Source organism: Ammodytes marinus (genome assembly GCF_949987685.1).
Source record: "Ammodytes marinus genome assembly, chromosome: 10".
Taxonomy (NCBI): Eukaryota; Metazoa; Chordata; class Actinopteri; order Uranoscopiformes; family Ammodytidae; genus Ammodytes; species Ammodytes marinus.
Genome location: NC_137214.1, coordinates 23,969,609 through 23,985,410, shown reverse-complemented (window position 1 = coordinate 23,985,410; position 15,802 = coordinate 23,969,609). Strand labels below are relative to the sequence as shown.

At 38.8% G+C, this 15,802-nt stretch overlaps 1 protein-coding gene across 1 annotated transcript in view; it reads right to left on the bottom strand.

Moving 5' to 3' along the window:
• Positions 1–2,627: 2,627 nt before the first annotated feature.
• Positions 2,628–15,802, bottom strand: part of lingo2 (leucine rich repeat and Ig domain containing 2) — a gene marked incomplete at its 3' end in the record, with an annotated part of 143,016 nt that continues 129,841 nt past the window's right edge. The window contains exon 3 of the mRNA XM_080035137.1: positions 2,628–4,481. Coding sequence (XP_079891263.1) covers positions 2,628–4,469 — 1,842 coding nt within the window. The 5' untranslated portion in view covers positions 4,470–4,481. The remainder of the gene's footprint in view (positions 4,482–15,802) is intronic.

Genomic DNA, 15,802 nt, shown 5'->3' with positions numbered 1-15,802 from the left:
GATGTGTGTCTTGTAGCGGCACGGCTCTTGGGATAACAATGTTTCTCGTTCACTCAATCCATCCACAGCTTTAGTTCAGTGTCAAATATGTCAACATACATTGGATTGACTGCCATGACATTCTGTACAGACATTCACAATGGTCAGACTGGCACAGTGTACACATTTATGATACTCATCTAGCACCCCCAGCACATTGACATTTTTTTTTACTTTGTAAAATACCTCAAAAAGATTGATATACAATTTAGTAAAGACATTCCTCTCATAATTTACTGTTATCATCTACTGCCATCATCAGCTCAATAACTACCTACAACTTATAGCATTAACCTTAGCTGTGTTTGTCTTCATCGGTAAATAGTTAACATTAGTAGGCTTATTCAGTATAGCATCATCATTGTGAGCATGTTAGCATGCTGACGTTTGCATTTAGCTAAACATAGCTTACATGGCCTCAAATAGCATTAGATTTTTTTTATTTTTTATTGTATACTTTTTTCGTGGTAGGCTATTTTGTTTAGAAAAACTGACTTGGTGCATTATAAACGTTTCTCAACATGGGGGTTAGTAACAACTTTTTACAAAACGTGGCCTAAAACACACTCACATTGTGAATTACTGTTTTGACCACTTGAAGCAATTTTTGGCTATTTAAGGAATTAACAGAAGTATAATGGCCTTTCAGAAACTATGTTACTACTGCACTAGTGCTATTAGGCTGAGCGACTCCCATCCGTTTTGCAAAACTATTTCCACTAATTAGTCAGAAAATAAGTGTGGTCGGATCAGTCAATAACTGATAATAGGGGAACAAACAGCCACACAGCATAATGTAATCTAAATGCATCAGTCCAAATCTAAATGTAGGCAATTAGTATAAAGAGGACTAAATTACCCAAATAGATTATTCTGAATACCGCTATTTTGACATGAAACGTATACAGACTCAAAAACAGCTTTGTACACACCTCAGCACCTAATGTCTGTCCATTCCAGTTGTCAGATTGCTTTGAATCAAATATGTTGTAACTTGACGAATCTGGAGAATAATGAAAAAATTGCATATTTACTAAACACTGAGTTCTAAAACTGGCTCCGTAGGACTCAAAGAGGACGCTAAATTCAGAGTACAGTGACTGAACTCTCAATTTAGTTAACTGAACTGGCACATTTGCGTCAGGCCTTCAAAAACACAAAAGAGTTGAAATGCCACAGCCCATAGATTCATGAATAGCTCATATAAGGAAGAACACCAGTAAACAGTTGGTCATTTATGTACTGTATATTATGTTCTGCCATGGACCAAAGTATTAAAATTTCCTATTACCGCTCAGCAATAATTAGACTGATTAATGTTGAAATCACCTCTTCCATTGTTGCAAGTATTACATCATTTGTGTAATACTTTGGGGAAGAAAATTCATCAGTGGAGCTGGAGAGAAGAATATTTCATTAGGTATTAGCCATTTAGTCAGACTCATTGGTACAAATACATCATCTTTTATTTCACATACATTTTTTTTTAACTTTTACTTTGAAGTTTTCACAATCTATATGATTCAACAACAAAATGAGGAACTACCACAACAAAGTCCAAATTTCCTACTGAGGAAAATTATGCAAATGTCACAGTAATAAAATTGACACATGTATTTTGCCAACTAGCAAAGGTACAGTAAAAGTAATAAAAGGGGACAGACATATGACAGAAAATGGTTTATGTAGGTGGCTTTGACCTATACCTGGCCATCCTTTTGATGACGGATGATACCTGGCAATCCTTTTGATGATCCAAATGTTAAGTGAGATCCAGAACAATGTTCGTGGACTGATTTTGTAAAAGACTCAAGTTTTTTTTCATAAATAAAATATCTTTCTTCTTCTTTTTTTCATTAATAAATAATATATATTTATAATATGTCAAAGTCAATTGGAGGATCATGGACAGATAATCACCTATAGAAGCCCTTCCTGAATCCATGGAAACTTCAAAAGTCTGAAGAATGTGTTTGCTGAACATATGGGGTATATCAATTTTGGCTAATGCATACCATGAATATTGCTATGAATAGTTATTTTGAATGTGTACGTACATACTTGTACATAATGAAGCATCAGGTACACATATGCAAAGTATTCGACATATGAAATAATGGTCTGTTTCATTGATTTGTCCAGTGAATAAGCATGGCGCAAGACTAAACAAAGTAGGTTAAGTAGATACAAATGTTTACTGTACATGGTTCAGCTAAGTCTTTAGATCCAACGCAAAACTGAAAAGTCATTTTTGGGCATATAAATTTCAAAAAGCTGATAAATGACACCTATCCTCTTCAGGTTCCAAGTGCGGCAACAGTTCTCACTCCTTATCCATGTTGAAGAAGTTGCCTGCTGGCAATTATGTTAGAATGTGTCCTTGTACGATTTTCGGTATTAGAAACACTGTGTCCAAGAATTATGTCACATCCAGTGATTTAAGGTACTGCTCACTTGGTATGATGTCCTACATCTTTTAACTATCACTCTCCCTCCTGCAGTGGGAAGTCCAGTAGTCCAATTTTCAAAAAAATACATTGTACTTAGGGCATATCCACAATCCACAATCTTGGATCAATTAAAATAAGTCACATCATTTTCATGTTAAAACGGCGAGGACCAGCTTGCTCCTCTGCTGAGTCAACATTAGTGCCGTTAGACTTTGACCTAGGTACATATTCAACATCTATGTTGTTTTTATGTTTTCCTTTTCCCCTGCTCCAAACAAAAAGGAGGAGGAAACAAAACAAGACCACTCCCAAGAATGCAAAACAGCCCATAGCTGTTGACACTAAAATAGTCTTTAGGTCTAAACCGAGGGTGACACCGGCTGTCGCATTGGCAGTGGTATTGCTGGGGTCTGTGTAGTACTGGGTTCTGTTTGCGTAGAGCGATCCTAGACTTTTCACCGCCAAGGAAGTCATTAGGGTGTCGTTACCAGCAGTGTTGGAGGCAAGGCAAAGGTAAACTCCGCTGTCTTGAATCTCTGCTGACTTGATCTCCAGTGTACCATTGTTGTGGACGGTAACTCTAACATGGCTTCTACTTGTCAAAACTCGTCGACGTGGAGACAACCAGGACACAGTTGGTCTTGGTGTCCCCTCAGCACTGCAACGTAGCATCGCCTGCTGGCCCTCATCCACAGTGATCGTTTGTGTTTTATTCTCACGGATTTTCGGCTTTGTACATGTCACGTAATAAGACAGGAGAGGGTCCTTAAACTCCTTAAAAGGCCTGCCACGAATACCTTCAGGTGTGCTACACTCAGGCTGTGCATCCCCAAAGAAGATTAAATGCCTTTTCTGTAGGATCCACATGAGACGACAATCACACACAAGGGGGTTGTTGTCAATCAGAAGAACCTCCAGAGCCTCAGGGGACTGAAAAACACCCTTTTCAAGTGTATCCAGTCGGTTGTGAGATACATTGAGAACTTTAAGTCCCCGTAGGCCCTGGAAGGCAAATGGTTCAATTATGGTTAGCTGAGCTCCAACCAGATGTAGCTCTTTAAGCCGCACGAGTTCCATGAGCATGCCCCCTTCAATGTGCCTGATGCGGTTGTAGGACAGGTTGAGATGTGTCAGGTAGGGCAGGTGCTTTAGGGCTTGGTATGGGAAAGAGGACAAATTGGTGTTGGTTATGAATAGCGTTGTCAGGTTGAGGCCATGCAGGGTATTGGCTGGCACATGGTCTAGTGAGGGCCAATGATCAATATCTAAATGCCGCAGCCGGAACAGCTTTTTGAATGCGTAAGGATGCAACGTGCTGATGCTGAGGTATCGTAGATTGAGGCTGACCAAATTATGCAGGTGGGAAAGCCCCTCAGTAGGTACAACTGTAAGGTTGCACCTTTCTAAGGTAAGTACCTCTAGGCTTAAAAGTCCACTGAATGCACGGTGAGAAATGTAAACAAGATCATTATCACCCACTTCCAAAAACTTAAGATTGTGCAGGTCCTGGAACATGTAATCCAGGAGGATGACAATCTTGTTGTCACTTATATCCAGTCGGGTAAGATTTGCTAAGCCTGTGAAGACACCCAAAGGAATGAGCTTGATACGATTACTCTTGAGGCTGAGGGAGTGCATGGTAAACAGGGCGTTAAAAGCTCCAGGCTCAACATAACTGATAATATTTCCACTGAGGTCAAGTTCCTCAAGCCCAGGAAAAGCAAAAAAGTCATCCGGGTTGATCATTGTCAGCTTGTTCTTACTCAGGTCCAGGATTCTGGTCTCAGTTGGGATGCCGTCCGGGATGCTGGGCATGCGCTTGCGGTGACAGACCACCGCCTTGGTCTGTGCCGAACATTCGCAGCGTGAGGGACATCCCAGGGTAGACCCCAAAAAGACTGCCACGAGGGCTAGTCCCAGGAATGGTTGCCAGCAAGAGACGGCCGTGTGCAGCATGACTTTGCTCATACAGTCGACCATTCTGTCACGGTTCTGCAAGAAAAGAGGGAGAAAAAGAGAAAGAAAGCTGAAGATTAGTAAGTCACTCAATATGCACTTGTGGTATCTTTGTTTTTTGTAGGATTAGTTAATATAATGTTCTGAGCAAACATGTTACAAGTCCACTTGACATTGATCACTTGAATACATGTCCTGTCTCTGTCTGATAAAATACATACAACAATTCAACACACCCTTTATCGTGAAATAAAGCCAAAAGTAGCAGAATTAAATAAATCCATCATGAAATTAATATTTGGCACTCAATGCAATTCATGGACAGAATCTGTTGAGTCACACTCTGCCCATGAACTGCATAACGTGCCAAATATTTTTTTTTGGCGCAGTCAAAAAGTAAACATTGTTGAGGAGCATCATTCAGAAGAATATCATGATTGTGTTTACAAGCATTACCACACAGATTAAAAAGCCGATAGACAAATGTTTCACATTTAATATTTGAAATCCAATTTAGAAAGGAAATCAAACACGATATGCCAACAAATTATGGGGATTGTACCATCTGCATTCAAATGAACCTTTACCAGAACATTACAGCTGAATAATAGTTGTTTTATGAGGGTAAGAGAACAGCCTGGTCCATCTTAATGTTTTTGCAATGCTTGATTTTGTCTAAAGGCATATGCATATGTATTGCATACAATATATCACATGAAGATGAGCAAATGTATTACCTGAACTCACTGTTCGCACAAACAGACAGGTTGCTCAGATTGCATAATTTCCTGCCTCATTTAAAGTCTCATTTCAGCCTCAGGCTGTACTGAATCTAAACACAGAGAAATAATCTGAATTTCTCCCAAACCTCTTAATAAGCTAACATATATGATTGCAATGATTACCACAACTATAAAAATGCAATGTAACCTAATATATCAATTAAAATGGTCCAAAATACTGTATTCAATGCTGAAGGACTGGAAATCAATGACTAAATGTTTGTGTACGTTAGCTCCCAGTGACAGAATTCAACTGCAGACACAGTTCTCACACAACCTTAAAGGTGAAGTAAGCGGTTTATTTATATTAATATAAGTGTTAAATCGCTCTTTATTCATACAGTAATCACTGACATGATGTGCACGTTTCATAAAGCCAATCTCTTAGTGAGCTGCTCTCTACGGTGGCGCTGAGCATTCACCAAATAAAAAAAAGTTTCACAGCAGGATCTCGTAATTACGAGATAATATCTCGTAATTACGAGATAAGGATCTCGTAATTACGAGATATTATCTCGTAATTACGAGATAAGGATCTCGTAATTACGAGATAAGGATCACCCTCTCATTCATCAATAACGATGTCTGTGTGTGTGTGTTTGTGTGCAGACGAGGTGAACCTATAGCCATAGGAAAACGTAGGCAATAGCCTTGGTTTCCGGACTACAATGGGCCCCATAATCAATACACTTATTTTAAATATTTGTTTACTGTTCATTCATTAATCAGCGATCGCATCGGGTACTGAGGGACACACTTTCGGCTTTACGCCCGTGATCAGCTGCTGAGGTCCGACTGGGCTTTTCTCCTGAATAGTCCCAGTGACTGCATATCTGCACACAGTTGACATGGCTATACTCATTGTCATGCCCTCCTTGTTGAAAGTTCTTATGTGTTTGTATGAGTCATGGATTACACCGACTTTAACGACTGCATTTAATCAAAGCATTCAATAAAACTGTGTTCCGATACAGTAACAAACAGGAGGTAAAAGTGAACTAGCCCACCGGGCATTCTGATTGGATGAGGCAACACAGTACGGTGGCTCCGGTGGCTCATAATGAACAAACTGCATATACAAAGTGAAAGTGTGTCCCTCATTTCCCGATGCGATCGCTGATTAATGAATGAACAGTAAACAGATATTTAAAATAATTTTATTGATTATGGGGCCCATTGTATCTAGTCCGGAAACCAAGGCTATTGCCTACGTTTTCCTATGGCTAGGTTCATCTCGTCTGCACACAAACACACACACACAGACATTGTTATTGATGAATGAGAGGGTGATCCTTATCTCGTAATTACGAGATCCTTATCTCGTAATTACGAGATCTTTATCTCGTAATTACGAGATACTTATCTCGTAATTACGAGATATTATCTCGTAATTACGAGATCCTGCTCTGAAACTTTTTTTATTTGGTGAATGATCAGCGCCACCGTAGCTCTCCATGTAATAAGCAGTTAAACTTTATGTAGTATCCCAAAATGTTATCCAATCACAAGAGAGAACGCTACAAACTGACACCCGTCCGCACCCGTCTCACTCATGGTCTCACTGCCGGTGCACGCCAGAGCGACACATGGGTGAATGTTTATGCGCCTACAATGGCGGAGCAGGTACAAATCCTTCCCAATGTCTGTTTTGATGGTTTTTATAATGTTTTATCACACTTATGGATCTGAGATGATGCTAGATAACTTGCTGCTTGTAGACCGCAGTGCATTAATGTGGTGACGTAGGGACGAGCGAGGGGACTGCTAACTGCAGTAACTGACAGGACGTTAGCTAAACTGCCCATTCTGCTTACTGAACCTTTAAGTAGAATAATGTTGCACTGTAAAACTAGACGTATAAAGGTTTTCATACATTAACTATTTATATTTCAAAACATTGCTTTCTAACGAATTGTAGGTACCACATTGCTGTGATCTTAACTGAACATTGTTTAAGACAATGGGTTAGCTGAGTAATTTGATATTTCAATGTTTTTAATGTTATGTTTCTATTAACCAGTGATGTGATGTTGATGCACATAATGCATACAGTATCCATGTGTGTCATTAGCCTGTTTTTTGTGTGTTGACTTGTCCTTGCTTCAAGTTCGCAATACAGCTTTATTGCTATAGTTAGTGGGCAGCACCATATGGCTGTCTCTTCATTGCTGCTGACTTGAAAAAACATTGCCAAACGTGAAATGGTTCATGTGAGTGTTCAACAGCTTCATAATAGTTCCTTTGTAGTGTAAAAATAAATATTTACTCCCTGCATTAAAAGCAGTGCATTTATGTATACTGCTCAACCTTCATGCTAACGCAAAACACCTTTGTTATTGCTTTAGTTATTGCTGTCTTTTATCTTGTGAAACAGTGGGGCAAATATGCTTTTTAAATATTATTCTGTTTTGTTTTCATAGATTGATGCACTAGATGTTTGATCGACTAGACCAATAATATTTAACGTCCGACCAAATACTGTCTTTTGTACCCAATATCAAAAACGGTTTCTTCAACAAAAGTGTTGATTCTTTGTCATTCATAGTGAGCTATAATAGTAAAAATAACTATTTGCTTTTGGTATGGATACAGAAAATATGAGTTAGCAACACTATCAAAACATGTTGACAATACCAATGTACAGCATTTATTACATTAGTCAATACATTGCATTACATATATTACTTTGAACACTGTGTGAATCAATCAAATATACACAAAGTTATTGCGAATTCCACACACAGGAGATGTTCTGGTTTCTGCATATTCGTCCCACATAATAACCACACACACACACACACACACACACACACACACACACACACACACACACACGGAATGCAGAACCATATAATATGATGGTTCAATAAGAGTGTTTCTAATCAGTATAATGATTGGATGTTTTGGTAACAGTGGTTAATCAGAAGAAGATTGAACCTCTGAAGTGACCTCTCTCACCTCGCCACCGTTTAATGAGTGAACCATAATGCAAGTGCATGATCAGTAGCATTCACAGTAGCAAGTGTTTCCTGGTCAGGAGAATACACTGCAGAGGAGGGCAGATGCCTTACGGCAACATCCACAAAAAAAAATCCTAACTATCTGCTAACTGACTGATTGTGTGCTGCATGTGTCCTTCAAAAAGGAAAGTCAAAATTCAGAAAAAAAATATAGATTTGCTTTGTTGTATTTAGTTTTGTTTCCATTATTGAGAGAGATCTCAGTAGATCAATTGCAGCCACAAAATAAAACAAATAATATCTCACACAACGTCTGAACTTAGTCAGACATAGTCCCTGGAATATGATGAATACAAAATAATTGACCTTAGGGGACCATGGGGTAATATTTTTTTTTCTTCTTTTGTACCATTTCCCCCCACATTTCTATTTTATCTTAATATTCTGGAAACTTCCAGAGACATTCGGTAACAGTCCGGTGACGGAGAAATCCTGCATAGCACAATGAGATAAGACTGTACAGTGAAGGTGTTTCTATAATGTGGCCCCTGACCCACATTAGTGCAGGGTTGGATCCTGGGAGGAGGAGGATAACAGCTAATGGCGTCTGACTCAGCATAAATCAGTGAACAGCCATTTTGCAGGGTTGCTGAGGTCGCCTGTGCCATGCCATCATCCAAAGTATATGTATGCTACTCAAGTTGCCAAGTGTGTATCTCAAACATATGTAACAGTACAGAATATTCATTTAGGATGTATCCCTTCATTATGACAAAAAATATGAGAACACATTTCAATTTTAATCGCTTCATTATCTGCATCATGTGATGGAATAGTCCTGAAAACATGCAGGACGCGTCCATCTGATGATGCCACTCTTTACTTCAACACACCCAGGGGCTTACTAGAAATAGGATGCATAGGGGTGACGTCTGTCTTTACCAGATTGGCAAAACACAGCCCTGAGTGCACTGGTAGAAATTATTTCACAAGTCTTTCTCAGTCCCCAAATGCATTCTGTGCAACAACAACAAAAAATAATAGATAAACATATGCTTATGATATAATTCTTACCATACTGATTAACGCTAGTTGCAAATAATGTTTGCTAAAGCTCTTGTCAGACAACTGTAGCTTTGACCTCTACACTCTTGCCTTGGTGTCCTGGTGTGTGAAGACTACAAGAGGATTTATCAAACAGAGATCGAGAGGTGAGAGTGGAGCTACTGTATTCAGGCGATTGCAATCGCTCTCCAGGCAGCCAACTGATATTGGCCCCGGGGTCATTGCTGAATGTCTGTCTCAATAGCTTTCATTTACAGAATCCTGCTATGACTCTTTTGTGGCTCACACTTTTTAATTCCTTGTACTACAACCAATTAATATGGACTATGTATGTCCAAAGTACACAAACTATTGTTCAAATTAATTGTATATGTCTTAGACCAATGTAAGGAGGGGATCCATACATTGTACTTGGAAGGTTTTCACGGCTTTGCTGGAGTTTCCAAAATAGCAACATTATTAAGCAAATAGTTTTAAGATGAACATATTTAGAACCGAATGGGATCTACAGGGCCCAAGGAGGTGATAGCAGCTTGTAACAAACAAGTGCATGTGCATATCAGTAATGACACAGTTTTAAAATATGTCAAATTACTATAGTTCTGACTTGTTTACTTTACTTATCCACGGCTCCCTTAAGGATGAGCAATACATACAGCATTTTAAGACATTTTCTGTCATAATGTTGTGGAAATCTGTCAAATACAAATATATATATTGTGCTGAAAAATAGAGAAAGGACATAATACCTTAGATGTACAGTATAAGGTAATTTCCAAATAAATTCCTGACATTCATTTATTCATCAATTTTGCTTTCATTGGGAAAACAAAAAAATAAGTTCTCAGGTGTTCCAGTTGTTTTATTTTTCTGTGCTACATTTAAAACAGTATGATTGCATGATAATGTGTAATTGTGTGAGTTAGCTGGAAACTCCACATAAACATGGCATTATATTTTGTTTTAATTGGAGCAAATTGAATCAAGCAATCATAGGTCAGTTTGCTCATCTCCCTGATGGGCTGAGTCGACACCCGCTATCCTTGTTTGATTTCAAATTATTTACCAACTAATTAGCCCAACAGCTCAAATGTGGAGTGAAGACAATTATGGAAAATGATGATTAAGCTCACTCAATGGTAGACCTCACAGTAAAGCAGGGCCTACTTGTAAGACTGCAATATGAACAGGGAGTGTCAATAATTACTCGATATGATGTGATGCAAACAGTTTGACTGTATCTTGAAAACGCTGTATTCTACTCATTTGTACTCATTACATCTACTTTTGAAAATAGTGTTTTGAATTTGTTTGTATGTGGGCAGTAGGGGCGTTAACTCTGTTCATGCGTTAAAGGATAACATAAGCTGTCAGTCCAAAAGCAAACATGAAACTAGAAGTTGTCATAATACCTTTTTTTGTTAGGCACCAGCATTGACACTGTGTGTCAATGGTTGACTTTGTCATCACTACATTCTGTTTACGCTTAGTCTCCTAAGCCATAATCCTGGCAAACTATTGGTTGTAAACATTTTGCTTCGGCTTTCATCTGAGGGGTAAGTGTGCACACCCTGAATGCTCACAAGGCAATTCTTATTTTGCCCAAGTAGTTTGAGGATTTAGATAACGACTTGGCCTCTGTGCAATCAACCAATAAAAAGCCACTTGTGAAATTGGCCTGCCTTTACATCCTCTGGAAAGGTTTTCAGACTGTGTTTGATGTGGCCCCCAGGCGCTGATCATTGCACATAATGGGATTCCTCTTCTCACAGAAAAGTCTCCCTGCGTTTATGGCGGGTGGTGGGAGACAGTCGCTTTTTTCACTCTGCAATTATCAACACTGCTTAAAAAACATAATCAAAGCCTCAAATTTGGATATTTTGACATGGAAGATGGAGGAAGAGCCACTTTGAAAGGCAGGAATAAGAGGAAAATGAACTCTCAATGTTTGAGCAAAGCCATAGAGGAACTGGGCTGTGTGTGAAATGCGGCAGTAATGAAAGCTACATTTTATGTAGTCATGTAGTGCGAGGATGTGCTACATACTGGTTGCAGCAGTTACACAGCAAGCTCTCTGGTGCATTAGCGTCTGACATGGCTGCCCTCACGTTGATGGCTCCAACTCATCGTATTGTAATTTATTATAATGAGGAAGGAATAAGAAAAGCTCTTTCAGAAAGTGCCAAAACAGTAGGTTTAAAAAAAACATATATACATAATATTCCTTCAATCAATTATATTCAAAAATAACAACTGACAAAAACGTTGTCTTATGCAGATACTTCTTCTTCTATCCCATAACCCCGGAGGGTCGTTGGGGCACCACAGATGATCTGTTGACCAGCTCTCTCCATCCCTCTCTGTCTTCGGCAGCTCTCATTGCCTCACTGATTTTCAAGTGAGTCCATTCTCTGATGTTATCTTCCCATCTTGTCTTTTGTCTCCCTCGTCTCCTTCCACCTTGTACGGTTCCTTGCAAGATGGTCTTTGCAAGGCCTGAGGATCTGGTGATGTGTCCGTACCACCTCAGTTTCCGTTTTTTAACAGTGGTAAGCAGGTCATCATGGGAGCCGATGGCTTGGCTGATCTTTTGCCGAACTTCCTTGTTTGTGACATGTTGGGTGTATGAGATACCCAAGAGTCTCCTGTAGCATCTCATCTCCATGCTCTGTATTCTCCTCTGTAGCTCAGCTGTAAGGGTCCAAGTTTCGCAAGCATATAGGATATGCATATACATGTGTTGGTTAAGGACAAAGGGATAGTTCAGTAATTTTAAACTGGGGTTGTATTAGGTACGTATGCATTGAGATGGTCAGCGCAGTCATTTAAGGAGTTTGAGACGTCACAATAGCAGAAGTCAGCAGTGTAATGTTGCAGAGTAGTTGCAGCTGAGAAACGGTTATTCGCCATGCAAGTATATAAATACGTGCATCAAAAATGAATATATATTCAATTGAAATCTAAATCTAGGATTTTTTGACTGCTGATTTGCGGACTGATACGCTACATAGCAGTGGCAGATGGCCATTTCTATTTTTGCTTTTCTCAAGCGTATTTGTGCCATGTATTACTAAGACAACTGGGGTCTGTGCAGTGCAGCGTATCAGTAAGATCATCAATATTTTCTAATTGATATGTTTATGTGTTTGTGATTCTTTCTTCTGGGTTCCCGAATCAAGATCATTATCATCGTTGAGAGAATTAGTCCCAAACTATTGATGAATCGGGCATATGCAAAAGCCCAGTTTGACGTCTCCACGTTACTAAATAATAATGTTATTTTAATGACGGTTATATCTTACAATGATGTTTCCCTGAAGTAAATATGTTATTAACTAGCAGGTTAGTTCACAGTCAAAGTGTGCAATTAACCCACCTTTTCAAAAGAGCATCGGTGCAGAATCAAATGAGAGGAAGGATGCACTTTTCCTTATCCATTTTTGAGAGGATCTTTGTAAATGGCAGTGAGGCTCTAGGGTGAGCCTGTCCAAAATGCGAAATGACACTGCATTTATTTAATAAACCACTGTCAATCTGACTTCTCATGCAACACTATGCCTCTTTCTGTAACCTCAATACAATGCAACAAGTCACCCTCAGATCCATTTTTCCAATCAAGAAAGCATAATTTCAAATTAGAGTATCTGGAAAAAGGCACCATGATTATTCCTCGTCTACACAGCTTGACATTAATATTAGAAAAAATCCTGTTGGTAATTGCTGTTTTTTCACTTTGTCATTGCCCCATTTTAATCAATATGACTCAATTTGGCACACATATGATTAATTAACAGACACATAGCTAGAGCAACATGATCATAGTCACATGGTAGAGAATTGGGACCTAGAGCCCTTAACAGAGTAGATCAACATGCTTAGGGCAATAATAGGCTTCCATGCATGAATTGGCCTTCTGCTTGCTTGGCTTGCAGAGCCGAATCAAAGCTCAATTAATCCGTGTTAATTATAGATAAACTTGGTAGATTTGGTCAGTTGCTCTTTTCCGTGTCTGATAACCCACTCACTGGTTTAGGGAAGAGTCAAAACAGCCACATCAAACGGTCTGATCTCGATTCACCCCTTGAGAAGAGCCTCTCAGAGAGGGGAGTTAATCCCATGTTTAAAAACTATCCAAATTATTTAAAAAATGGTAATTAAATAGTTGGGCATAACAAAATACAACAGTGATGATTTCTCGAGATAATTGAATAATGTGTCTGAAAAGTTGTAATTTATTTTAATTTACAGTGTAGTGTGTAAAAGATCAATCAACCAATGTGTTAGTTTGTTAGAAGGCAATTTAGTATGTATTTGTTCTAATAAGAGTTTCATTGCAGGGTTTTCTCCTCTCCCATTTGGCTCATACAATAGAAACTTAATGCACCTTTATATTGATATTGAGGTGATGTTATTTTGCTTTATAGTACCACTTAAGCAGGACAGAACACTCTCTGGAGAGAAGGGTGTATGCCTTTACTAAGACTAGGACCCTCAGGACGCATACTGTATTAAGGGCAAATGTTCTAAATATTTGCCAATGGCCCAAAGGCTATATTACAAATGTGCTTTCTAAATCATGTGGAACACTGGACTGCTTTTTCTGTTTTTTTAAGAAAACATCTACATGCAGAGACCTAGAGACTATTTAATTATTTCAAAACTTCCTGAAATCATTAGTTATTTGATTTGACTGGAGAAAATGCCTGATAAATCTGCCAGGCAGCATCATTATTGGCATATATGTAGGCCAATGCATGCAGAGATGCCATATTTCTGTTTGAAACAGTTTCATCGCTCTTTCGTTTGAGCATTGAAGTGCACTGAATTTAATTGTTATAGACACATTGAAATTATACATGTGTCAAATACACATTCCAAATTTGAATTATATTACCCTCCATCAAACATTTTTTTAGGATATTATAAATATATGTAGTAAATGGGATATAATCTTTCAGTGTTTTATACTTTGCCCATTCATTACAAATTAGATTAGATTAGATTAGATTAGATTCAACTTTATTGTCATTGCACAAGCCACACATGTGTCACATTGCCTTGTTGTGACTTCCCTTGTGATCAGATGTTTTAAATTCAGGCTTTTAAATGTTACTATTAACCGTTCATCTAAAGTTAAATGTTCAATGTCATAGTTTACAATAATAATTTAGTATATTTACCTGTAAAATGCCATTGATCCTTCTACATAGCTATCATCACACAAACATCATGTGGACCAGTATTATACTCTAGTGCATGTACAACATTGACTAACTATAATGACAAGGCCCCAATCATTAAGACTTTGCAATAATAAAAAAAAAAGTTATGTGATACAAAACATATTCACCGAATAAAGCAAAGCGTGATTCTGGTTTGACTTTTTTCATTTTCAAAATATGAGGCAATGCTATAGTGATAAGCCAGTGGGATTTTCTTTTCTCCACCTGCTGCTTCCAGTGAGAGATTAGCCAACAACAGCAACCCTGAAGCTATATACGACGGATGTGGTGCACTGCTCATGGGTAGAACCAGCAGTGTGTTCACACGCATGCCAACAATGAGACTTGATCCTTGGCTGCTTGGCAGGTGTTAAAAAAAGTCTCTCTAAATCATGACAGGCGAAGAAAGAATAAAAGGCAGAGGAGGTAAATAAAAAATAAGTTTCTGTAGTTGACTTTCCTTTATATCCTCTGTCCTTAAATGAAGGCCTCACAAACTTGCATAACCAGAAAGACCGCTCAATTTTTTGCTCACTGAACTCTATCATTTTACTGAACTAGACTGTTTATTATTTTCAGCCTTGCATCTAAAGAGCAATTTTTAAATGGGTGAGCAGGACCTCGAGTGAATTTTCCCCTTCTCCGGCTTTGAAACGAAAAGCCTTGTGAGATGAATTGTGTGGACTGATTAAAATGTATCTGCGGCAGCCGTTAACACAGTGTGTGGGCTCCCAAGAGCCCTTGTGGATTTGCTTCATGTACCCCCCCCCTCCATACACCCACGGACACACAAGCACACACACACACACACACACACACACACCTCCACAGTCTGGACAGCCTACATCAGGTCTGAGTCAGGGGCTGTTTTGTTGGTTCTATGACTCAACCACAGGGAGAGGTAAAGGTGGCTGACAAACCCCTTTACCCATACACCCACCTCATTCTGGCCTATATGTATATCTAAGCGTTTTCATAAAGCTTACCATATAGCATATACGTACAGCCTGAAAAATAAGACAAAGTGCTGTTTAGGGGGAAAAACACACACAAAGCAATGGACAATCAGCCATAATAAAGGAAGACATGTACTGCTGACTCCATAAATGCCTGTAGCAAGAATTCTGAAACAACAAACGGTATTACTGCAGCATAATGAAGCCGTCATGCTTCCTATTGCCGAAAGTGCCTCAGCTTAGACCAAAGTACAGTGCTGAGAGGGTGCTTTTCAGTATTACAACGAGGCATTGCAAACGTCTTATAGTCATACTGACAACATATTCCTTTAGAGCATGATGTTGTAACATGTTGCACAAGCTTGAATAATG